Here is a 26,960-nt window from a genome sequence, read left to right as displayed (position 1 = left end):
GCTCTAAATCATGAGGTGCGGTTGATAAAAGGGAGCTCCTTTTTGCCGCGGTTGCCGGTTGGTAAATAATAATATTAAGGCATACATTACACATACAAGATGTTTGAAAGCAACATATATTTGTTATGACATATTTGAGTATGTCATATAAACCGTGTTTGGATTTATAGCTTATATTGGGTCATGTAAAGCTTGGAATATATTGTTGAAAATTCAGCATAGAGGGGCCAAGGAAATAACAAGCAATTCGTGAAGCACTTTTCTGATCCACATAGCCCTTTTTTTAAAAAAAAAAAAAAACTATTAAACAATACGACCAATTTGCCACTTTATTGTGTGAATGAAAGAAAGAAATGAAACCCCTTCATAAATGGACATGATCCGCATGGAAAATCCAAACTAATCTAAATGAAAATATCTCTTCTAGAAAAAATAACTTTTACCAACTCAAATAAGTGCTTTTGTATTTTTTTTTTTTTTGAAGTCTGTTATACACAGATATTACTGACATTACATCAGACATTACAATTAATATTTACAATCATACTATATAACTGGAACCACCATCATACATTGACACACTGAAGTATATGCCCAGATATTTTAAACCCTCTCTAATATTCGAGGGGTGCCTGCTCCACTCACATTTCGTAAGGGAGAGACTGTCTCCACTCAATTAATTGATAATTGAGGAAGAACTGAAACTAACCTCCATAATGCTCTTATGGAGGCTCGAACCCTTGCACTCAACATTGTAAGTGCAAGGCTTCTCCCATTGGACCAAAGACCCATTGGTATAAGTGCTTTTGTATTCAAATCACTTTATTGTCCCGTGTATTGACAATGGTTTAATTTAATTTAAATTCTATCTCATTGGCTCGTGTATTAAAATGTTTCTTTCCACTTATTGCTTTCTATATACATGTAGCATCACCGTGGATAAAATTCCATTTTTGGCAAATAAGTGAGCTGAAAGCAGCTCTTCTTTTGTCCTCTCCATTCATTAATTAATATAGAAAGTCAGTGAAAATCATTGATAATTAATCACAAAAAAAAAATTTAAGAAAATGTTCCATATCACCGTCAGTTTTGTTTTGCATGAATTGTGTTAAAGTAATTAAGGTCGAAGTAAGGATATTTTATCTATTGCTAATTTTAATTTAATTTCTATGATTTGAGCCAATTACTAAGTTAGTTCTTATATATTTTTTTTACAAAAAATTGGGTTTAGTTGTATATATTTTTTTTGTAAAAGTTTATTTCATTATTTTATATTTTTCAGCTACTGCATGTATGACTTGTTAGAATGTTAAGTTATATCATAAAATATAATAAATATTTAACGTATACAGAAGCAATGAATTATATTTTTTAAATTATTTTTACAAATACGAAGACTAATAGAATAATTAATTGGCTCAAATTATAAGGACTAAATAATATTTACCTATTCATCTTGATAGGCATAACTCATACACCCTACTATTTTACTTTAAACATAACGAGAAATCTCATGACTTGTTATTTTTATTTTGTCCTTAACTTTAAAATGGTCAGTGATCCCTTACTCATTCTTAGGAGCGGATGCTCATATATTTTAAAATATAAATTTATTGTGTACATCATATGGGTGTATTAATTAATTGAACAAAAAATAATAAAAATATCAATACATTATATTGTATGTATAGCAAATTCATATTTAAAGAAAAAAATACGAGTATTTGCAATAGAGAAGTGTATATATATATATATAAATTTTCCAACCAGGGTTGACTTTCTCACCATTGTGAAAGGATTTCACAATAGTGTGAAAGTCCATCCAGCACTTTAATAAAGTGTTAGATTGCTAGATCTTTTACTAGAAAATTTAATAGATTATATTTTTTTTGTTTATAAGTATATTAAAATATGTATTCTTTTATCTGTTAGTGACATCCTCATTTTATTAAGATGATGATCTCCCCACTAGATAACGATGATGATAATGATAATAATAATTTTCTAATGAGGAGAATCTCATCCGAATAAAATGAGGATGCCACTAACAGATGAGAAAATACATATATTAATGCACTAGCAAAAATAATTTTTAATATATTCAGATTTTTATTTTTTATTTTTTTAATATTCTAGTGACATCTCCACTTTAACTCATTAGATAAAAATATATATAATAATAGACAAGGGCGAGTTGGATATAATTTACAAAGTCCGAAACCATATACAACTGTTTATAAATCACATATATCAAATAAGTTTCAAGCACCCTTTTTCACTCTCGGTACAAGTTGAATTTAAACTCCTTCAAACCCTTTTTTTTGGGGGGAAAAAAAAAAGGGAAAATATCCACCGTCCACCTATTTTTTACACCTTTTTCAAAAATACACAATTCCTTCATTTTTTGGCTGGAATCCACCCAAAATTACATTTTTTTTCACTTTTCCACTTCCGTTTGGAATCCGTTAAGAAAACTAACGGAAATTTTAAAAAATGACCATTTTACCCCCAAAACGAAAATTATAATTTCACCTTAAAAATTACAAAAAATAATTAGATTAAATCTAATTATTTTCCCCATCGGTCAATAAATAAATTAATTCCATAACCATCAAATGCATGTTTTTTTTTTAAATATATCTGTAATTAGAATGCTAAATTATAACAGTAGTATTAAAAATAGCCCAATCTCACAAATCATCAATTGAATTTAAGATAAGTAGAGTTTTATTATTAATTGAGTTATAATCTCTAGTAGTTAAGATTTTTTTGTACTTCATTAAAGTACCAATAATGATATTCATCATTAAATCTTATTATTTTTGGTATTTTTTAAGGTGAAATTGTAATTTTCGTTTTGGGGGTAAAATGGTCATTTTATTAAGTTTCCGTTAGTTTTCTTAACGGATTCCAAACGGAAGTGGAAAAGTGAAAAAAAATGTAACTTTAGGTGGATTCCAGCTAAAAAATGAAGGAATTGTGTATTTTTGAAAAAGGTGTAAAAAATAGGTGGACGGTGGATATTTTCCCAAAAAAAAATTACAACTAATGAGTAATGACATCCTTCTGGTTCATAGCATGTGAAATTGAATTACAAGCTTATAGAAATGATAACCAGCTTTAAAACCCCAGTATAAAATTTTATGTTTGATGCTTACAATTCTGAAAATTCTAACGTGGTTTCTGGTGAATTTTAACCAAATCTTTTGAAGAACAGATAGATGGGTCAGATTGGCGTACGGTCTGAAAATTAATTGGGCACTTGCCACTTGGCCAACATGATCATAAGAACGAGTTAATATCTCCATGCAGTCACTGCAAAAATAATAATAATAATAATATAAAAAATGCCACAGAGGATGAAATCACTTCTGTTTTAAGCAGGTCAGCCATGGCGTAGCACAGGAAGTTAGCGCTTCTCAGACTTCTGCCATGGCATTGCATGCCAAGTGTTATGATGTGTATAGTAGACAAAAAGCACTCAATAAAATCATCACTATATGATTGTAAAAGTGTGATTTAGGTAACCATTGAAATAAAATAAATTATCTTTGTTTGTTTTTGACAACAAAATTACGGAAATTGCCTGATATTAGGGTCAATTTACAACAAAATCCCCATTCATTTATAATTCTATTTTCGTGGCCAAAAATGGACACTTCAAATAAAAATGCCCCCAAGAAATCTGTCAAAAAATTTATATTGGTCCTAATTTATATGTATACCTAGAGCAACAAATTATTTGATTGTTGATGGTAAAGTATTTGTGCACGAAATATTCATTTTTACTATTAAAGTTAGAAAAATGATAAGTGGCTTATTTTAATAAATTGGTCCTAATTTTGGGCAACTTCTGTAAAATTCTCCCTTTTAAGTTATTCAGTTTGCATATAATTATTGGTATGGGATGTTTCTGTGTAATCTCACAGCTTCATCTTCATGATGTTCCATTTCACGTGGGGTATTAATCTAGTTTCTTCACTTCACTTGCAATGCTGCCTTTCGGAAGCTGCTTTTCAGCAGTGCTTCTGATGTATTTGATTGTTGATGGTTGGGTCAAAGCGTCAAGCATTGTTGCAAGTTGAAGTAATAATAATCATGAACCGACTGCTGCTTTTTTGGAAGGTTAAAGAAGCCGACACCTTCTTTTTTTTTTTTAATATCAAACAAACAACTTTTCTAATAAGCACTTGCCACCTTCCACAGGCAACTGCTATAGCCAACATAATTATCATAATGACCAAAATATTTTGATTTTTTCCTTTTCTTTTTTTATCATTGGTATTCGAAAGTATGTGCTTGATTAATTTCTTTAACCATAATATAAACGTAACCCGTCAAATCAAACCATTTTTTAGACAAAATCATACCCTTCCTGAGATATAAAGCAAAGATGATAAGTTTTTAACAAACTGGCGCATCTAGTATCTAGATTCATTGTCTTGTGGAAATTACAGCTATCAATTTAACCTTTTGGTCCTAGGTAATGATACACAATACATACCAAATGGCGAAAAAAAAATGTTTAGTTAAATTTTATAAAAAGATGAGTACATTACTCTTATAAATCTTCTAATTCAATTACATTTTTCGAAAGGAAAACATCATTTTCTATGGTTTTTTGAAAAATTAAAATTAAATTTACCATCCTGTCTTGCAACAATTATAACCAAAGTTGGTTAGTGTAAGTAGTTCGACACTCTCACTCTTTAAGAAAGATCAGGAGTTTAAGCTTCACCCTCGAATAGAGTCATCACTTTGGCTAGCACTTTACTCCTTATGGGCCGACTCGGTACGAACGAGGATTAGTCTGGGTTGTAGTATGGACTTAAAGGTGCCTTTTACAGTTGAGGCCCACTCATGACACCTAGACAAAAACATATAACCGCCAAACATGGTGTTAAGGAAAAAAAAACTTTGTACTTCCCAAAAAAATACTTTCAAAATATTCAATTAAATTTTTCGAAAACAAAACACGATTTTCGGGCTGCAAAAAATGTCATTGCATTGATCAAAATTGGTCCGACATGTTTATAGTTGTAATATCAATAGATACTTAATGCAATATTCAAAACCCAAATAAGAGAAAAAAACAGAACAAATTAAACAAACAAGAACCCTAAGGATATATAAAAGGGGTTTTATTTCCAAGAAAGATGAAAATTACCCAAATAAAAAGACAATATCACTGCTGTTAGGTCAGAAGATTGAAACTCTTCGGGCCACAAGCGGCAGCTTGCACGCTGGCTATTGCTCAGAAGATAATCCTTGTTCACACAAGATGCCTGGTTTATATACCAACAACTTTACAAGCCGCAGCAAAAACGTTTGATGCAAAAGCCAAAGAATTATTAAAGAACTTTGGCCGATGCACAAGAGGAGGCCATTCAAAAAACAAGCCGATAAGAAAACTACTTATATATTTAAGTTACTGCCGTGATATGATAAAAACTCTTAAAATTCCCAGTATTTTTATGGCCCTGGTAGCACTGTGCAGAGTACAGTGTACGAAGAATTAATGTTGGAAGACCTGAGGGCACACGGTTCCTCCCATCACTTGGTGAAATTACAAATTAAACAAGCTCTTATCTTAATTAATCTTATCACTGGGTTTCCAATAAAATTACACTACTTCACGAAGAAGTATAAGATGACATATTATTTCATTTGTCTCTATATATTTGTCAAAGATTTTTTATAACAAAACATTAGCTTATTTTATTTTCAAACACCAGGCTGTTATTTCCACTTAAGAGATTTTACCAGCTATATATATATATATATATCTCCCGAGTTTCGACATGCAACGGTAATGCAAAAAAAAGATGTACAAATAGCATGGAACAATAGCCTAATAAACTATGCGGCCGAAGAAATTATTGTACTTCAGTCAGTGCAGTAATTATATGAACTTGCGGGCAATAAGAGAAGCAAAGGTAGAGCCAAAAATCGAGTTAAATTTAGGATGTGGGGGACAAAAGCGGCACGTTGAGGCTGGTGATGAGGCAAAAGGAGGCTGGATCTGCAGCCTTTCTAGAGAGAACACACAAAACAAATCTAGTAAGCTGAGCTAGGTTGCTGCATGCAAACAAGTGAGCTCACAATCAGCAGAGATTTCAGTTCAGATTATTTCAGACCAACTTGCAGATTAATTGACCTGTGACAACAGATAAGCCTAATAAAGAGTAAAGTCCCCAGGCCCCTGATTTGAGCTTGCTTCTTTGAATTTAGCTCTGTACTTTTAAGGATTTTTGCTTCGCTGTGTTTTAATTAACTCGATGCTTTGGTTTGGTCCCCCCGCGCTTCCAACACAACACATCACTTTCAGCCGGTACTGCTGTCTTTGCTTGCACTTCTCAATGCCTTCATTAATGTCCACCTTTTTTTCAACTTTCTTTTTCACCCTTTCATGAGAAAATTTTACTTTTTATCTTTAATAAAAATCATGTTTAAAGTTTGAATGTATGTATAAACATGGCAAGGAAAGTTAGGGACGTCTCCTCGCATTATCCTTGAGATTAAGTGTTGGAGTTTCTCTATTTTAGCTGGGAGTTGAGTTTTCACCTCAAGGATGTGTTTGAGTGGTATATAATCAGTTTTCATTGACTAATCACCCGAGTTCAATCTAGGACGAGATGAGAAGTCAAGAAAATCAATTTTATCTCTACCCATCCCTACTTTTTTTACCATCATCATCATCATCATCATCATAATATCAATTCTTAGATTTTGTTTTATAGACAAAAAATAAAAAAATTTAATTAAGATTTGGATGAAAATCTTTAGATTTAGTCATGTAGGCGTACGCATTAGTTAAATTCAAGTCATCTTTATTATATAGGAAGATTGCCTGTTTTCTTTACTGAAATCAATATAAACTATTTATTCCCCTACTATTTTTATAACATCCAAAAATTCAATTGACAAAAAATCATTGAGGGAAAAGAGGGGTAAATGGGTCATTTTTTTAATAATTTATCTTGAGAATATAATATATATATTTATTATTAAAAAGTTTTTAAAAAATAAAAAAGTACAAGAAAAATGTCTTATTATTAATTTTGTTATTCACATTGAAACATATATAATCATATATCCTTTATTTTTAGTACTTAAATTTATTATTTTAATTTCTATTTATATGATATAGTTAATTTATACTAAATTTGAATAATAGTTTATATAAAAATAAGGATAATATTATAAAATTATACTGTCAGAGGGGTTATTGGTTATTATGAAAACATAAGGGATAAATGATATTTATTAATTTCGGTAGAGGGGAAAATGAAAATCTCCTTATTATGTATGAAACGAATTAAAAATATTGAAATTGAAGAAGAGACTACTTGTCAAAAGAAGTAATAGTTTGATATATTGAATAATGATATATAGGACTATTGCGCTACAATTGGTACAACTAGCATTTATGATCAGAATATAATACTCTTGTACAGTAATATAATGAAAATCTCCCTATTATATATGAAACAAATTAAAAATATTGAGTACTTGTCAGAAGAAGTAACAGTTTGATATATTGAATACTGATATATAGGATTATTGGGCTACAATTGGTACAACTAGTATTTATGATCAGATTATACTACTCTTATATAGTAATCTTCTTGAGACTTGCTCAGATTTTTTACCCTCATTAATCGAGAGGTGTCTACTATACTCACATTTTGTGATAGAGAGTGTCTCTGCTCTCTACGTAATTATGAAATAATTGAGGAGGGATTGCAACTAACCCCCATAATGCTGTTATAAAAAGTCGAACCCTTACGCTCACGCATATTGACTGCAAAGACCCTCCCACTAAACCAAATGCCTATTGGTATATGTTTATACTTTTTAAAATATGATTTTTGACCCTAAACAACGGTCGTTTAATATTAGACAAACTTAAATAATATCATAGTAGGGTAAACCTAAAGTTCTAGTGTTTGAATCTCCTCAAGTATGAATTAAATTTACACATCCGATATCAGTTGCATGTGTTTAATGATCAGTGTGACAAATCCTTGGACGTGATGAGGAGTACTGTTACAAAAGTTTTAAATATTATATTGTTTAGATTCCTAAGTTCAAAGTTAAACTTTAAAGCAGGTAATTTATCAAGATATAGCTTATAAACAACAAGATAAAGAAGCTTAATAAGGTTTGAGGAATTCAATAGATTTTTCAGCACACAGGTGATAAACGACTATATATATATATATATAATTTAAATCAATATTTTATAAAATGTTCAAATGTTTGCACTAGAATATAATTCAGCAAGCAAGTGTATCATGTCATTATATTTTATGTGGTACCACCATCCTCATAAACAAACGATTTATACGCACATTTTCATTAGGAAAAAAAAAACAAAAAATCGTTAAACATGACACGTATCATTTCACTTATTGTAATTTAAAAGGCAAAAAAAAAAAAGATAAACGCTTTGTAGTAACTCATGATTATTTTAGTTTAGCAGCCCTCATCCTCATGAAACTTAAGGGCTCCTAAGAAACGAAGTGCGGCCCGATATCACTCGATAACGCATAATAATGAAAAGTTGACAACAAATTATGGTTAATTAATGGTGATAATTACCTTTTCGCTCAACGATCTAATCAAGTAAAAGGTTGACAAAAGAAATTAATCACCATGATCACCCACGTGTCAAATGTATGAAATCGATCAGTTTCACACCGGCCGGACCCACAGAATCAATATCTAGTTTAGAAATCCCGAGCCCATCGCACATGCCAGAAACGTTGAAATACAAAAAGAGCAGAAGACTTTCTGGCAATTTGGCTGGTGGGTCCATTAGGAGAATGATGAAGGGCTAGAAATAATTTTGACGATTGAAAAGATGACGATCAGGTGGGTACCACGTGAACAATGTATGGGTCATGGGTACCAGATTGTAATGCGGGGAAACGTTAGGACACGTTACGGTCATTATGTGGCGGCCATGTGTCAAATCATTTGATACGTGTAAATTTGATGATCAGAGTGGCAATAAAAAAACAACACAAGGGTCGTGGAGATGGATGAGATGGATCAGAAGGTCAGGAGTGTAATTTGAAAAATGAGCTGTGTGATCACACGGTGGAAAAGATGTAGGGCCGAAAAAGGTCGTAATTTTTCACCCACCGACAGGGGAGTTGCGGAAGGGGAATGCGCCGGTCTTGATCTTTTGAAATTTAAGGTTCTATTCTTATGTTTATTTTTATTTATTTTTATTTTTTTTAATTTTTGACTGAAGGTTGGGAAATGGCAATGTCACATTTGCATTTATCATTGTTTTGAGTAAATCTGTTGACTTTCTGCCCCAATGAATTTGGAATTATGGTTTGGGAATCTTTTTGTATAATAAGGAATTCTTGTAGAGGATTAAAATCAAGTATTAAATATTAGTGGACCGAGGACTGATAAATTTTAATAGCTATGTAAAATTAAGTGTGTACTATATATATATATATATATATTGAACAAAATGCAAACATTTAGACTTTTAAGATGACATGCATACTCTCGTTGCTGCATAAATATATGTATTAGTTTTTTTTAAACTATGCTTGTCTCTATATTATTTGCACTAAGAATGATTAAGTCAAAATAATAATTTCACAAACATATCTCTATTGATTTATAATATTTTTATAGTAATAAAATTATCTGTTCCTAACATTATAACTATAGATAGGTTTTATTGTATATTTCTCAAATGTAATTTAATAACTTTTAACATTATTGTCTCGTAATGATTATACAAAATCAGAGCTAAAAACTTGTGAAACTAAAAATATTTGATTTATGTTAACAGTTCCTTAATTGAGTTAGTTGGCATATTTTTAGTTTTATCGATTTGATTCTCCACAATGTTATGGGAGTATATTATATAAAAAAAATTAATTCATGTATTCTTAAAAAAAATTGATTCGTATAATTCATATCTAATTTATTATTTTTTTCAAACCAAGAATTATAAATAATTAAAAAAAAAAAACCATTTAATTGTGGTGCTTTTAGAAGCGCTATCACTTTCTCATGTAAACAAGGATCACTTTGACCAATTACCAAAACTTTTGGTTAACTTTGATCACCGAAAACACAATATCTCTTCATGTCCCACATAGGATTACACAGAAACAGGAGCAAGAAGAAAAGTTGGAAAAAAAAACAATGGATGCTGCCGAGTTGGTTCTTGTTGTCTCTTTAATTCCCAAAAGTTAAGTCCATCGATCTTTTCTGTGTTAATTAACAAAGTCATGCATCCAATAAGAAGTCAAAGTAAGTGTTCTAGTAACACACAGCTGCAAAATTAAGGGCTAATTATGCGTTCAAATTTTTGCTTTTCTATTTGATCAGTTCTGGTTGCCACCCAAAATATCAAATAACTTTATTGACATTCCTTTCACGATGGTTTTGCAATTTATCTTCTTCTTCTTCTTTACAGTGTTTCAATTGTTGTTTCTTTTACACAATGTGAAAAGAAACTAAGACTGTTGCTATTGCATTACCCAAACCAAAAGTGCTGCCATTAACAAATCCATAGCTGGATTTTGTTGAATGTGGAGTACTGGAAGCCGATTTATTTAATTTGACCTGGTCGTGTTTTGCTGGCATTAAGCCTCATGTCAAGGAAAGGCTAGGCCGGCACAACTTATGCTTATCGACTTGGTTTTTGTTTTTTTGCTTCACTAATTGACTTTCCCCTGTGTAGATAAACTCGAACTTCGATCGGCAACCATCACACATATACAAACAAAATAACCCAATCTTCGACCTAAATGTAAATACGATTCTATTGTATGGCATCTTAAGCTTAACAGTGAGGTGCCGTTCAACTATTGATAATTAATTTTATAACTTATAAAATCATTTATTAGTCCATTCAACAGTGCAGTAATTACGGTGGCTAAAATGTTTTTAATTTATAAGTCCAATACGCTACTAGTTTCAATAAAGAGTGGGATTGTTTTATTTTTATATTTTTTCTGAATTTTTTTAATCAGTATTTTACTAATTTTCTATATGAAATATAGAAAAGAACAGCGAAAAATGGGTTGATCTAATATGGGCCTGTGCGATGATGACCCACCAAGAAACCGGAACCATACACAATTTTGACAGCGGGACTTGGGTGTCTTGGGCCAACTTACGCTAGAAAGTTGTTCAATCATGGGGCCCATGATGGAGAATCCAGCGTATGGTTTAAAGCTCATGCTTGTTAATCTAGCAGTAAATATGAGAAACAAGTTTCCAAATATAGTTCCATAAAAATTTCAACAAACTGAACTGAAAATTTCAGAAATTGGCGCCGTACAAAACTAAATACAGAAGGTAACAGTGTTAAAATTAAATATGAAACAACAGATCATTACCAGTATATTCCAGGAGTGGTTCACTTGCCGAGCTTGTGGAACTTAAAGACGGTGATGTTATATTTTGGGCCTAACTATAGCCTATTGAGTTGGGCTCCTAACTGGGGTGAGTTCGGATTACCGTGATCCCAAATCCGCCCCATCCCCGAATTTTGAAGCTTGGGGCTGAATAAGAGATATCTCCAAAAAAAAAAAAAATAGATAATTCCAAGCTTGGGGCTGAACAAGATGAGGAGAGAAAAATTTTCTGATTTAAATTTCTTCTTGTTTTCTAAATCTATACCAATTTAAATGTTCATTCAATGTGTGCGAGTTTAAATCTGTACCAGTTTTTTAAACCTGAATTTCGGGCCCGGTTCGGTTCGGATTATCCTTTAAAATTTGAACGAGTTCAAATTTAGAGCCCGTTAAGTTTTTATTTCGGTTCGGGTTGAAAACCCGCTTGGGTTAGCAGTTAAAAAAAAAAAATTAAATGTATATACAAACGACAACCGCAGAATAAAAAAATTCAGAAGAAAAGCCCTAAACCCAAATTCCTCTTCTGCTCCACGCTGCCTGCAGCAGCCACGCACAACCCCAAGCCGGCAAGCCCAGCACACTACAGAGCACAGACACATTGAGTCTCACTCACACACAGCCACACGACGCCGCCGCTGTCAGTTTCGTTCGCGTGCACCGGCGTTGCAGCTTCTAGCCGTTCTTGGAGCTGCTGTCAGTTCCGTTCAGGTGTGCCGCTGTCAGTTTCGTTCGCGTGCACCGGCGTTGCAGCTTCTAGCCGTTCCTCGAGCTGCTGTCAGTTTCGATTCAGCTGCTGCCGTCGCTGGTTCGCTGTTGTCAGCCGCACAAGGTAATGACCTTAAGGTTATGTTTGCGATTTGGTGATGAATAGGAAAGAGGAGATATTGTTAATTCAATATGTTTTCTGGGATCATATGCAATACATATGTATTTTTTGTATAATGGCATTGGTTGTTTTTATTTTGGAACTCAGTCGGGCATGGAAAACCACATCTAGAGACTGTAAATTGAAAAATAAACAATCGGGACTTGTTGAAATGTTGAGAATGTAGTTGATATTTGTTTTATTCTTCATTGATCTAGCCTGGATTTGAGATTTTGGAATTATAATTGGCTGGTTACTGGAAAATTTTTGGAAAATGGAACTGTTGTAACCCAAATGAACCCAAACCAAAATTGAGAACCGAATTTTCAAACGGAACTAATCCAAAATGTGAACCCAAGCCAAACCGAACCGAAATAAATTCGGTTTGGTTTGGGTTTGCATTTTCAACCTGATTGGATCATATTCTCCAACCCTTTTGGGCTGCAACCCAAACCGAAACCCGAACAACCTGAACCAAAATGTGATTTACCCACCCCCAGACTTCTGAGTTTCACGAGGTATTTGGCATTATCTAAACAAAATTAAACGAGTGATGGGGTCTTTTCATTTTTTTTTTTATTTAAATTTCTTGGTGTGAAAAATTTAGGGATAATCTACAGATAAGTTACATGGCTGAGCTTGAATTACGTTTTGTTCCTTATTTGTATTTGTCAGCACTATATGGTTGTTAGCTGTACCTTTTAGGATTCTATCCTTCGGAATATTATTGAATTAATTGTTTTGTTTTTACACAGGCTGATAAAAAAATACCTTCTGCACTTGTTTTAGTCTCATCACTCTCAGTCTCTCACTTGCTTTACTCTCCACTAACTTTCAACCATCTCTAAAACAAATGGGCAAGAAGAAGAAGTTCATCGACAAGAAAAAAGCAGCGACCTTTCAATTACTCGCTCGTGATTCCTCGGATCCCATCTTCGATGAAACAATACCAGGCAATGACCGAGTCTTTGTCCGAGTCGACAATACTCCCTACTCGGTCAACACCTTAGAGGACAATTATGATGATTCCAATTCAATATTTGCTGATGCACCTGATGACAATGATGACGAAGGAGGAACTAGTAGGCCCGCTGGAACGGCACAGCTGCCAGAGCGTATAAGGAAAGAAATTCTGGAGCTAGGGTTTCCTGATGATGGCTATAACTATCTAACTCATTTAAGGGAAATTAAAAATAATGGTGGTGGGTCTGCTTTTTATGAAAACCCCAAGTCCAGGCTCTATCAGCTCCCGCATGATATCAAGGTTTGATATTTTTTAAAAAAATTTTGTTCGGTTAAATTTAATTATCGATTAGGTCAAATTTTGTTTATTTAACTATTTATGTTCTTTGTAGGCTTATGATGCTTCAAGAGTTAATATTTCTGAAGTGAAAAATGAGAATGAGGCTAATGAGAAGTCAATTTATAGTGTGGCGTCGAAGTCAGTTAATGTTAAGGTTCAGAGAGCAGTTGATCCAGAAGTGGCGGCATTGCTTGATGATAGCGATTTGTCACGGTTTGGTTCTGATGTTGAAGATTTGGAAGAGGATTTTATTTTACAAGCGAATTGTACTGAAGAAGGAATAAATTTAGGCATTGATGAGAAGTTGAATTTGTCTGAGGAATATAAAGTAGTTGATGAAGTGAGTGATGCTGCTACTGATGGATATCTTATTTTGAGCAATGGACATAATGCAGTTCAAGAAGGAAATCGTGTTTTGGAGGAAGCAAGAGATGAAGGTGTGACTGAGAAGCCACGGATGCGTCGACTTCTGGATGAAAAATTTGATTTGGTTATACTCTTTACCCAGAGTTACTTTTGTTTTATGTTTTTACTTCTGAGTGGATTTTTCATTTGATAGTTAAGTTCTCATAATGAGGCAACCAAGTGATGACCGATTAATTCATGCATTTAGACAGGTTTTCTGCATAGCTTATAACTGATTATTGTTCTTTCTGACATGTTGAGATTTTACGAATCATGAGTGAGGGAAAATAGCTTATGGGTTAGAAAGATTTCAATTTATGTACTGCTGCTAGGAGGCTAAACAGCTATGGTTTTCAAATCCGTTATAGGGAAGCATTCTACTTTAGATTCTTCATTGACTGGTTTTAAGGAACTAATTATTGAAAGTTAATGGTTGGTTTAGTTTGAGTGCAACCAAAAACATACTGGCAGTACAATTTTCCCGATGTTAGAACTCATTTTAGTCAAAAAATTTGAATTTAATAACATCATAATTGAGGTCTTATGATAGAACATTGTATATGAGCATTTACTAGGTCCTGTGGATTTCTAATGTTTGTTATTGCATCTCTCATGCATTGAATAATTTATTACTCCAAGTCATCTTTCTGGTTTATGTTTGTCTTTCACAATCAACTCCAAAGCTTAGGCAAACTTTATGAGCATTTACCAGTTCTTATGGATTCTAATTTTTATTATTGCATCTCTCATGCATTGAGTAATTTATTACTCTTAAGTCGTCTTCCTGGTTTATGTTTGTCTTTCACAATCAACCCCAAAGCTTTAAGCAATTTTTGGACAACAATTCAACCACACTATATATATATATATATATTTTTTTTTTTTTAATGGATCGTGTCTTTTTTTGTAGCATGGTCTACATTAATATTCTTTAATATTTTACACTGCTTTGTTTGTTACAGCTTGAATGTCAAGAATATGGCACTGATAGTGAGGATGATTATGATGGTGACATAGCTGAAGAAGATGAATCTCTTGCAGATAAACTCAAGCTTGTCCTTGATGACCGTGTAACAGATGAATTGCAAATTGATGACGATTATAAAGTTCCAGCACCTGATATTATTCGTCGTTGTGTGGAATATGCTGAGAAGTATGAAAATGAAAAGGAAGATGAAGAGGTAGCTATTGTGCAGGAAAGTAGTGATGAGTCAGAAAAGTGGGATTGTGAGACTATCATTTCTACGTATTCAAACCTTGATAACCATCCAGCGAAAATTGTAGCTCCGGGGTTAGCAAGAAAGAAAAAGTTGGCTGAAACCATCTCTGGAGCCTTAAATGCTCCCAATCATGTCATATCCCTTCGAGGGAAGGAGAAGCTGCCTGTGGACTTTCTGCCTCTTAGACAGAAAGCTGCTACGGAAAAGGTGAAGTCTGCAGGTGCCCCAAAAACTGAACAGCAGAAGAGGAAGCAGCATGGCCAAGAATCAAAAGAGGAGAAGAGAGAACGGAAGGTATTTGTGTGTTACTCCAGATTTCTCTGTATATTTTTGTGCGTTTGCGACATATTAGTATGCGTTATTATTTGTGGACAGTCTCCTTGCTTGTTTCCAGATGCTTGCAAAATTTCAAATATTGTCTTAGGTTTATGTTGTTTATCTATGTACACTTAAATGTAATTTGATAAGGACATGTACTGCATGCAGGCTGCAGTGAAGGAGGGACGGCGTGAAGCTCGGCAAGCTAAAAAAGAAATGAAGGAGCTGTATAGGTGTGAAGCGCAGCGTGCTCAAAAGGCTGCCGCTATTTCTTGCCCGTCTTCCATCCGTCTGATGTAAGTATTTTGATCATCAAATGTTCTTTCTATTGAATTTGCATCATGAATTAGACATTTGGATGAATTTTCTTTCGGATTATTTAATATCAAACGATATCGTGTTTGTGAAGCTTGATTGAATAATGCTCTAATAATCAATTGATTTGAAAATTGATTGCTTATTTGTTTTGAAATAGGTGAAATTTGACACAGTCGCTCAAGGCAGTGTGATCATGCAGCAGGTTTTTATTTTTCCTTTTTTTTTTTTGAGGTCGATGCTGATTCCGAAACAACTTGATCACAACTACAATCTTTGATAAGCAGAGGCACCATATGACTACCAATCCTTTATTGCCTGACAAAATGGGCATGGGAGCAGGAAATTGATCTCGCTTGTTTTAGCTTAATGTTTAATATTTTATTTTTGGTATGGCTGTCTTATGTCATAATCATAAAATATGTTCTTAGGTTTCTGTGAGACATCTTTTTATGAGAAAAAAAAAATGCAAGACCTACAAATGAATAAGTAGAATTGCTTATTGCTGTAGCCATTGGTAGAACTCTTTTGCGCACACTTTTTGTTTCATATTTATTTATATTACCTTACACGCTTTGGTCGTATAATTTGTTTATTCATTGTTTCTTTGGAATGAGATAATAATATTTTTTTTCTCTCATGTTTTTGTCTTGATATATCTATCTATCTATATTTTTCACTGTGGAACACATGAGATTTACTCCAAGAAAGGGTGAATAGACATTTTCCTCATAATGTTGTTCATAGTATAGAATTTGCCTTGATAATAGAATAGGCTGAATCGCGAAACCCAAATGAAACCTTCGATGTTTCTTGCTTGGGTGGTACCCAATACAATTTATTAAAGAAAAATTATAGGGAAAATCTTTTTACAAGAAATGTGATAATGTGGTGGACAAAAACACAATGGATGTTGCCAAGTTGGTTCTTGTTGTCTCTTTAATTACCAAAAGTTAACTTCATCATTTTTGTGATAATTAACAAGTCATGCATCCAATAGGAAGTCAAAGAGAGTGTTTTAATAATACACAGCTGCAAAATTAAGGGCTAATTATGTGTTCATACTTTTGCTTCTCTAATGGAGTTCTGGTTGCCACCTAAAAGATCAAATAACTTCATTGACATTTCTTTCACGATGGTTTTGTAATTTATCATCTTCTTCGTTATAGTGTCTCAATTTTTGTTTGTTTAATAAAATGTGAAAAGAAATTTACGCAAAAGTGCTGCCATTAACAAGCTGATAGCTGGAATTTGTTGAATGTGGCATACCGGAAGCCAATTTCAGATAAACTAAGTTCATATTTAAGTTGACCTGGTCATGTTTTGCAGGCATTAAGCCTCATTTCAAGGAAAGGCTAGACCAGCACAACTTATGTTTGTCGACATGATTTTTGTTTTTTGCTTCACTAATTGACTTTCCCCTGTATAGATAAACTTGCACTTCGATATCTTCAACTTAAATGTAAATAAGATTCTATTTTATGGTGTCTTAATAGTGAGGTGTCATTCATCTATTGATAATTAATTTTATAACTTATAAAATTATTTATTAGTCTATTCAACAGTAACAACTTACTTGCGGGATTGAAAAGCGTAGTAATTACGGTAGTTAAAATATTTTTAATTTATAAGTCAAATAAGCTACTAGCTTCAACAAAGAGTGGGATGGTTTTATTTCTTATTTTTCTCTTGAATCTCTTGGTCAGTATTTTGCTAATTTTCTATATGAAATATGAAAAAGAACAACTAAAATGGATTGATCTAATCTGGGCCCTGAATGATAATAACCCACGAACAATCCGGCACCATATACAGTTTTGAAAGCCGGACTTGGGTCCTTTGGGCCAACCAGCTACTAGAAAGTTATTTCAATCATGGGGCCCATGATGAAGAATCCAGCAAATGGTTTAAAGCATTGACAAGGCCTTGAGCTCTACAATCTCTGTCATTTAAGAGCCCTACAATTCAAATTTTACAATGTTTCTCGGGGTTGGAGAAAGATTGCTTCTTGTATTACACCTTACAATTGCAAATCAGGCAATGGCTTTCAATATAAGGTTCTGGAATCGACAGACTCGTGCGAGTTCACGCACACAGCACTCTAAAAATGGTTTAAAATGTTTGGAAATGATTGTATCCAAAGTATGTAAACAAGAGTGAATAAATAGAATGGAATGTAAGCCAAAAAGTGAAGATAAAGGATTCACATACAAGTACCGCTAAAGTCGGGATATACAAGCAACTAGAATTCTCTGCACTTTGATACCTATTCCAAAATGACTAATAAAGACTGCACACCAGTTTAAAGAATTAAAATACTCTTAGCATTGGCTGCACAGATCCACCCAAGGTTCGTGTAAAGAAATAGTAAGACAGAACAACTCCTTCGAATTGGAATCAATGAATAGCCTCCTACCATTTCACAAACTGTCAGATTTTGAGACCTTAACCCCTGGCTGACATCACATCCAACTGGTTCAATTGAGTATTGGGAGATGAACTCTCCAGCTGAGTAGTTTTTCTCACTGCTCGGTTGCTGTAGACTCTTTCATCTTGCTTTTGTGGATGCTCCTTATAAGCAGCCTGATGTAAATGTAGCAATGCAATCATGCTAACTGCAACAATAGCAGCATTGCTGAGAATCCCACCCACTTGATCCAGCTTAAGGGTTTTCTTTGCAAAGTCAAAACTTGATATGAGAGCGTGGATAAGTCCATTGCACATCCTCCCTTCAGGTGCCGCAAAGTTCTGACCAGAAGGACTTACTGGTGAACCATAAAGGTTGTCAGGTGAAATAAAGCGTGCAGCATCTTGTACATCCCCCACAAAAGCTAAAGCTTCTTCAATGACTTTATGCTTCTTACCATGGTGTTCAGACAATCTCATTGCAAGAACAATTCGACTTTGTTCTAATCGTGCAATTGCTGCATCTTTCTCTGCCCGTTGGTTAGTCTGTACAGTCTGTGAAACATAACAAAAGTACACCAATAATTCCATTTGCAATCTATCAGATTATCAAGAACATCTTGCATGGTAAGAGTACTAGTTTAAAATATTAAAATACCACAGACAAACTGAAAATGCAGCATCAAATGCAAAACTTCCTTGTGATACTGTGAAGGCATTATTGTTGCAGCACTAAGAACTGCCACGACCATTCTTGGACTTCTGAATCATACGCTTCTACTCTACATGTTCAGGGATAAAGCTTTAGTCGCTTCCTAGACTTAAAAAAAAAAAAACTCTTAACTAGTTGCTAAGTCATGTTTCCCCCAAGGTACTTTTAGCGCATTTAACAAAAATTACACATCATTTTTGTGCTCCATTGGAATGATTAAATTGTCCAACGCAATGATTAAATTGTCCAATGCATATTCCATTTTCATGCAATCAAACGATACAGCCTCCAGGCTCCAGCTTTGCATGTTAGCCAATAGTCATCTGTCAAATTGGCCTAGCCCAACCATAGCGTGTGAACCCACAAGAATCTCAAACTCAACTATTATGTATTGGCTGTGTGAATAATCTTTTGCCATCCGGCTCTTTGAATAGCCATCACCTCAGTGCAAGGATTGATAACCACATCATCTGTAGTCCCTTCTAACCAAATCCTAGAAGCCTTCAACCTCAAAGCCTAAGACAAAAAATTAATTTGAAGGTCATGTTGTGATTACACAATAATCTAGATAAGGCCAAATGATCTGCTACAATGAAACTCCTTGTCACATGACTGTCAAAAGGCAAGTATCACTCTCAGGTATCTTCTGCCATAACCCCTTATCATTATCTAACATTAGAGACCAAGAGTCACCAAACAAGATCTGCGAACACACACGAGGTAAACTTCATGTTGTACCAAAAACCTTGAGCCAAATTATTCTGGACTAATTAAAGTATATCAATTCTCTCTTTCTCCCTTAATCGCTCGAAATGGGCCAAACTTCATAGATAAATTATTTTATACATTCAGTTTCCCACAATAGTCCAATTATAACCAACAAAAAAACGCAATCAATCAATATCATAAGCGCCACGGTACTAATGTTCAAATACATCTACTGAGTTAGGAAGTATTTTTGACAGTATTAAAGACACTAATAACAGAAAAAAGCACTTAAGTGCTTGTCACGGAAACACTTAATATTGACGTGCTTTCCGAAGAAGCAATGAAAATGTGTTTCAAAAAAGCACATACAGCATGTAATTCAACAATTAGCTGGGTTACTTGCGCTGAAACTCAAAGTTTTCATCTTTCTCCATCAATTTTCTCGGCAACCAAACAAAAAAGCCACAACCAAAACAGACGCACATTATCCAAAAATTAAAGAAAGGCCACTTAAAAGATAAAAAAAAAGTCTTACGTGCAAAACCTCAAGCTGATCTTCTAAATTCTCAAGAGCTGTCCGAATCGCATTCAAACTCTTAGCCTCTTGAATCGCCGACGCCGACTCATTATCATCGACCCGAAACCCCTTCACGAACACGAATCCGGCCCGGTTGTCCTCAACGACGTCGTTGTAGAGCTTGTTCTTGTCGGTTTTTTTCAGCGCTTTGATGGAATTGAGGAAGTGAGTCCGCGAAATCGAGTGAATTGCGTCGCTTAGCTTGTCGTGTAGGTCCCATATTTTCTCCAGAACCGCTTCGATTTCGTCGATCTCCATTTCCCATTTCATTTGGCCAACACCAAACAACGAAAAAAACTTGGGGGGAAAATTCTAGGGTTTTATTTTTCTTATCAAGCCTTTATTAGTGTTTTTAAGTTTCAACTGTTTCGCGCGGTGCTCCTATTTTTTCTAATTTCAGTTTATTAGTATTACGGATAAAAAAAAGAATTTTATGTAAATTACCGACTGTGTAGTGTTGACCTTTCACAGTTTTTTCTTTTTATTTTAACAGCCACTAGTTTAGTTACACGTCTGCGCGTCGGACATTTTCAACGCAGATCTAGGAAGTCAAATCTACCCAAATCAATGGCTCATAAATGCCTGTGAGACGTGTACTAAGAGATGTGATTTCTTTACCCGTATATCTTTTTTTTTTTGGTCTTAAGTTTTCCGATTCTTTTATGAATTATTAATTAAAATAAAAATACTAAAATTATCATGTAGATTTCCAATATTACAAAAAATAAAAAATAAAACATTTTTCATGAGATTAATCTAAGCAAATTGTGTTTTCTTCTTCTTATTCGATAAACATCCCTAGATAGACTCCATCATCCTTTATTTTCTTTATTTTATATTACACGTTTATTATTATTATTTTTCTTTTACGCGCATTATCCAATTTACTCAACTGGTTCGTTTAGAGATATATACATGAAAGAAATCTTAAAACCAATAAAGGCTTATGCAGTATGTCATTTAATCATTTCATTCATTATCAACTCAACATTAATTTCTAATATTCATGATAATTGGACCACCCTTGATCAAAATACAATCAAATCTTATCATATATAGTCTCGATAAGATGCAAATACTGATAGACACAAATTGTCGGTGCTAATTGGTTTAATTTAACTAAAACTTTTTGAGACAGAAGAGGCAAATAAATTGGGTTATCCATTTATTTTTGTGGAAATAAAGCATGAACCTTATTCAAGTAGGTAAAGAATAGATTATAGAAAATTTTGTACAATGAAGCAACAACATCCTTACAACTCAATAATATATATATTGCCATGCCCATGACTAAATTTACTAAGAAAATTTAAAACAAGTTAGTGGTTACACATGAGTAAAACGTCACTTGTATATTATGGCTCACTAATTGTAATATCTCTAACCTATAAAAGAACATAGAGATTCACACACACACACACACACACATATATTAAGGTTTATGAGAGTTAATAACTCATGGACGGATGTACCAATCACTTTTCAGCAAGCTATTTGGTAAACCATAAAATTGGTTTCAGTTAAACATTTTTGCTGAATTAGTGTTATTAAAAGCTCTCTTTGACCAACAAGGGCGTAGATCAGCTAGTATAAGGTTATTCTATCTTAACTAAGGTCATCGGTTCGAGATTTGGGAATGCAGCTACATTAAATACTTGTTGGAAGAGTTTTGCCACCCTAATAGTCCTACCCGGCTCGAATATGGATTAGTCAGATCCAATGTAATCTTCGCATATCAGATGGTTTAATACAAAAAAAGACTCTCTTTGCATTTCATTTAACTTATTTTAGATTTTTTTTTATTTGTATAACCTATCGATTTATCGACGCTAACCCTATTATTTTACATGTACAATTGGAGGACATCTGCTTTGCATACAATGATGGGATGGGGTTGTACTACTTTACAAAAACTTTCCTCATGTGGATCATTAAATATTATAGCCCAGATTTAATGCGTTAGAATCATTGAAACCGTTGATTAAGACCTTTTTCAAATTAATTAAATGGCATTGGTCTCATTTGGCAAAGACAAATTACTTGCAGAATTGCAAAGAACGACAATTATGTAGACGGCTTGAGGTTGATCAAGAACTAAGTTATGTGAGAATATAAAACTGCGAATCCTTCCAAATGAAAAACGCAGCTCTCAAGTGCTCTTTCAAATATACGCAGGGCAAAGACAAAATTACTTACAGAATTGCAAAGAACGCCAATTATGTAGACAGCTTGAGGTTGATCAAGAGCTAAATTATATGAGAATATAAAACTGCGAATCCTTCCAAATGAAAAACGCAACTCGATCTCAAGTGCTCTTTCAAATATACGCAGCCGTATAATGAAGCCAATTGCTCGTAACTTATAAAAATCTCCAACATCAAATCTAAGAAGACAGAACTTTGAAAAAGAAATGCATGTATGGAGTACAATTATATGCGTAATGTTATTTGAGGTTTCTAATTAAGCCTCTTAGTCTTTAGGGACCTTCATATTTTTGAAGTTAACTGAAAGCACATCCCTCGCGTTACTTCTAAAAGGGTTTAATCAATTACTTTTTTGGCATACCAAAAAAAGAATTAATTTTCAAGAATAACACTAGAGATTTATGTTTACCAGCCCTCATAAAAAAGTAACCTTTCAGATTTAACAAATAATATGTATTAAAAAAATGATATTTCACAAGAGACAGTCGAGTATCCTAGAAATGAACGATAAATCACATATATTAAGTATTATATCTAGCTCTTGCTCACTGGTCATTCTGCCTAATCAATAAGCTATATGTGGCTCAGCAAATTGGTAGCTAGCCTGTATTGATTAATATCAATAGCATGCTTAAATTTTATTATTGGTTCTCCATAAATAATCTGCCTTGTTTTATCAAAGCTCAGCCTGTAGAATATCCCACATATTCCCTTTTCAAATTTCTTGTTGTTGCCCGAAAATCTCTAGAAATAAACGATCCAAATTCAATTACTTTCTCACAAACCCAACCGTCACTTCCTTTTAAATCATCTTTATATAATGAGCTAAAAATCATACAGAAATTTCAAATCAAGCTGCAGGCAAATTGATCATCGTCGTTAAAGATGAGTACCAATAAGCTAGCTGTGCTTAATGCTCTTGACACTGCTAGGACTCAATGGTACCATGTCACAGCCATTGTCATCGCTGGCATGGGCTTCTTCACCGATGCTTACGACCTCTTTTGCATCTCTACCGTCTCAAAGCTCCTCGGCCGGCTTTATTACTACGATCCGGCTAACCCAAAACACAACCCAGGGAAGCTCCCCACCCCCATAAACAACTTTGTCATCGGTGTTGCCCTAGTTGGAACCCTAACAGGCCAATTATTCTTCGGTTGGCTCGGTGACAAGCTTGGCAGAAAGAAAGTCTATGGAATAACCCTAATTTTAATGGTGATTTGTGCCATTTGCTCCGGCTTATCATTTGGTTCTTCAGCACGATCTGTTATAGGAACCCTTTGTTTCTTCAGGTTTTGGCTAGGGTTTGGCATCGGTGGCGATTATCCACTCTCTGCTACAATCATGTCCGAGTATGCCAATAAGAAGACACGCGGCGCTTTCATAGCAGCGGTGTTTGCCATGCAAGGTGTCGGCATTATATTTGCCGGGCTTGTTTCGATGATCTTGTCCAAGATTTTTCTACAGTTGTTCCCAGCTCCAGCATTCGAAGATGATGAAATCTTTTCAACACAGCCTGAAGGAGACTACTTATGGCGAATTGTGCTTATGCTTGGTGCTCTCCCAGCTCTCACGACATACTACTGGCGTATGAAAATGCCCGAAACGGGGCGTTACACGGCCATAATTGAAGGCAATGCTAAGCAAGCAGCTTCTGACATGGGGAGAGTTCTTGATATCGAGATTGATGAAGAACATGACAAGTTATCACAATTTAAAGAAGTTAACAAGTACCCATTACTGTCTCGGGAGTTCTTCCAGCGCCACGGCCTTCATTTGATTGGCACAATGAGCACATGGTTCTTGCTAGACATAGCATTTTATAGCCAAAATTTGACCCAGAAAGATATTTTCCCCGCGATGGGACTCGTACACAAGGCTCCCCAAGTTAATGCCCTGAGAGAAGTTTTCGAAACTTCCCGTGCCATGTTTGTTGTCGCGTTGCTTGGTACCTTCCCCGGATACTGGTTCACCGTCTTCTTAATCGAGAAAATCGGTCGCTTCATTATCCAACTCGTCGGTTTCTTCATGATGTCGTTATTCATGCTCATTATCGGCATCAAATATGATTACCTCAAGAACGATAACAAGTGGCTGTTTGCTACTTTGTACGGGCTAACATTTTTCTTTGCAAATTTTGGACCGAACAGCACGACATTTGTACTACCCGCGGAGCTGTTCCCGACGCGGGTGAGGTCCACGTGTCATGCGCTGAGTGCCGCAGCTGGGAAGGCCGGGGCTATGATCGGAGCGTTTGTGGTGCAATCTTATACCTTGGATGAGGACTCCAAGAAAATTCAACATGCAGTTCTGGTTTTGGCGTTCACAAATATGCTAGGGTTTTGTTGCACGTTCTTGGTTACTGAGACCAAAGGAAGGTCTTTGGAGGAAATCTCCGGCGAAGATGGTGGAGTTGGCTATTACCATGACACTGAAATGTCGTCGAGGCCAACGGGGGCTCGTCAAAGCGGCCGCATGGAAGCTATATAATGAAGGGTTGATCATCAGTTAATAATGAGAGCCAGTATATGTAGATATAAATATATAGTGGGAAGTGAAAAAATAAATGTTGTTGTGAATGAGAAATGCAAATTGTTGTTGTGATTTCGGAGAAGCTAAGCTAGCTATGGCGAGAAGTACTGAATTGTGTTTTTGTCTTCTTAAGTTTTCCTTAAAAAAAAAAAAACTATTAGAGGGATTATGAAGATAAATTATATGAATGCATAAACATATAGACATATATAGCATATATATCTCTTTGTACTTTTTTTTTTGTAAAATTTAATTATTTTTATTTATTAACCATCAATCACCTTTGATCAATACAAGATCAAATAATAAGAGAATCCCGATATTAAAATATTAAATTTATGATTGCTTGTAAATGCCCTTAGTAATAACATATTGCATTATTATTTGGGGAAATTTCATTAAGAGTGAGATAAATTTTAAGATGTCTTTAAATTAACAGGAAAAGAATGCATATAAAAATCCATGATTCTAATGGTATTTAAGATGTCTTTAAATTAACAGGAAAAGAACGTATATAAAAATCATAATTCTAATGGTAGCATACAACTCAACGCAGTCAAATATTAGACCCAGTAGTAAGATGACATGTTGCATCACTTTTAAAGGGATTCGACTATTATTATACATAGAACTAGTTTGGTAATTTTGTAACTTTTAAATAATTGTCATTAACTATGATGTATTAATAATCAGTTGTGAAGAAAATCAATTAAATATTTGATAAATTTTTTAAAATTGTTGTAGATTTTAAAAGCAGTTGTATATTTTTTTTGTAAATCTTGCTATTAAGCAACTTTAATAATATAAATGATTGAAATAGATATAATGTTGAGAAAAATTTGTTCACAAACTTGTAAACATGTGTATAAGTTTTTTTTTTCTTTATAATAAGTCATAATTAAAAAAAATATTTTTAAATTTTAAATTTTATTTTATTGTCTCAATATAATTGAAAAAATAATATGTTTAAATTTAATTATTTTATTTACTATTTGATAAGGATAATTTTAAATTTTTATAACAAATGTGAATAAATATATGAAATTGTATTTAATTATAAAATTGATTCTCCAAATAAGATTTTGAAAAGTTATTATATGAAATTGTATTTAATTATAAAATTGATTTTCCAAATAAGATTTTGAAAAATTATTCCTTCCCTATTTTTTAAAAATCTATTATAAAATTGGGTGATTTACAAAAATATTTTTTAAAAAAAATTATCAAATGTTGAAAATAACTTTTAACTTTTCAAAATCATTTTTAAAACTCTAAAAAAACCCAATCCAATTTGCATACTTTCGAGTTGCATAGAATCCAAATCGCTTTCACTCATGGAAAAAGGAAAAGAAATTGTGGGTCTTTTTAGTTTTGGGGAATTTTCTCAGTTGCCCTCAATAAGTCATTCATTCAATTCAAATGATGCAATAGGCCACGTTTCTAGAACGGCTGCTAATTATACAATATATATTGACTGCTTAGGTAGTGTATTTATTTGAAAATCAACATGGGCACGTTCATATGCAGTAACATGTACAGTCCGTTTAAGTAGTAATAAGATACAAATGTAATTAAGTTACAATTAGCCACACCCAAAAAGTAAGAACAAAAAAAAAAAAAAAGCTTCACAAATGATTAACATTATGGCCTCATATGTCACAAGTTTTAACATTCTACGTCGCTATTTTTATTTATTAACATATCTTTAGATGTAAATTTAAAATAAATAATATTACAATTATTAGTCAAAACTTATTTAAAAAAATTATATCCCAAGTAATATGTCATTTTATCTATTTTTAATAATATAATGAGCAAAATGTCATATATCCCTCAAAATATTGAAGTGCATAACCCTTTTCTAATTTGGAATCAAGAATCAAACAAGGAAAAGTCTGTATACCCTTTTATAATTTAGAATTAAGAATCCAACGAGGAAAAATCTTTGGGAGATCCACTCTCACCGAGGCAAATTTTACAATTTCTATCAATA

The 26,960-nt window shown here is 33.6% G+C and overlaps 3 protein-coding genes across 3 annotated transcripts; 2 read left to right on the top strand and 1 right to left on the bottom strand.

Annotated features, from left to right (window-relative positions):
• Window positions 1–11,861: 11,861 nt before the first annotated feature.
• On the top strand, window positions 11,862–16,468 carry LOC102613808 (uncharacterized). Its single transcript, XM_006490519.4, has 6 exons — window positions 11,862–12,231; window positions 13,023–13,531; window positions 13,623–14,060; window positions 14,938–15,489; window positions 15,682–15,809; window positions 15,989–16,468. Exons 2-6 carry the CDS (start codon window positions 13,121–13,123, stop codon window positions 15,990–15,992), a joined length of 1,533 nt encoding a protein of 510 aa, XP_006490582.2. The 5' UTR covers window positions 11,862–12,231; window positions 13,023–13,120; the 3' UTR covers window positions 15,993–16,468.
• Window positions 16,469–17,975: 1,507 nt separating this feature from the next.
• On the bottom strand, window positions 17,976–20,615 carry LOC102613516 (plastid division protein PDV1). Its single transcript, XM_006490518.4, has 2 exons — window positions 20,190–20,615; window positions 17,976–18,789 (listed from the first exon to the last, which is right to left on the bottom strand). The coding sequence occupies exons 1-2, from the start codon at window positions 20,499–20,501 to the stop codon at window positions 18,274–18,276; spliced, it is 828 nt and encodes a 275-aa protein (XP_006490581.2). The 5' UTR covers window positions 20,502–20,615; the 3' UTR covers window positions 17,976–18,273.
• Window positions 20,616–23,263: 2,648 nt separating this feature from the next.
• LOC102613232 (low affinity inorganic phosphate transporter 4) lies at window positions 23,264–25,275 on the top strand. Its single transcript, XM_006490517.3, has one exon. It carries the CDS (start codon window positions 23,321–23,323, stop codon window positions 24,923–24,925), a length of 1,605 nt encoding a protein of 534 aa, XP_006490580.2. The 5' UTR covers window positions 23,264–23,320; the 3' UTR covers window positions 24,926–25,275.
• The last annotated feature ends 1,685 nt before the right edge of the window (window positions 25,276–26,960 follow it).

This window comes from Citrus sinensis, chromosome 9 (genome assembly GCF_022201045.2).
Source record: "Citrus sinensis cultivar Valencia sweet orange chromosome 9, DVS_A1.0, whole genome shotgun sequence".
In the NCBI taxonomy this organism is placed as follows: domain Eukaryota; kingdom Viridiplantae; phylum Streptophyta; class Magnoliopsida; order Sapindales; family Rutaceae; genus Citrus; species Citrus sinensis.
Note: the sequence above shows the minus strand (reverse complement) of the source record. Positions and strands in the feature narration are given on the sequence as shown.

Excerpts from the sequence above, each read along its gene's own strand:
- LOC102613808 (XM_006490519.4), top strand. The coding sequence starts at position 13,121 with ATGGGCAAGAAGAAGAAGTTCATCGACAAGAAAAAAGCAGCGACCTTT. Across the intron at positions 13,532-13,622 it reads AGCTCCCGCATGATATCAAG|GCTTATGATGCTTCAAGAGT; the intron begins GTTTGATATTTT and ends TGTTCTTTGTAG. Across the intron at positions 14,061-14,937 it reads TGGATGAAAAATTTGATTTG|CTTGAATGTCAAGAATATGG; the intron begins GTTATACTCTTT and ends TGTTTGTTACAG.
- LOC102613516 (XM_006490518.4), bottom strand. The coding sequence starts at position 20,501 with ATGAAATGGGAAATGGAGATCGACGAAATCGAAGCGGTTCTGGAGAAA. Across the intron at positions 18,790-20,189 it reads ATCAGCTTGAGGTTTTGCAC|ACTGTACAGACTAACCAACG; the intron begins GTAAGACTTTTT and ends TATGTTTCACAG.
- LOC102613232 (XM_006490517.3), top strand. The coding sequence starts at position 23,321 with ATGAGTACCAATAAGCTAGCTGTGCTTAATGCTCTTGACACTGCTAGG.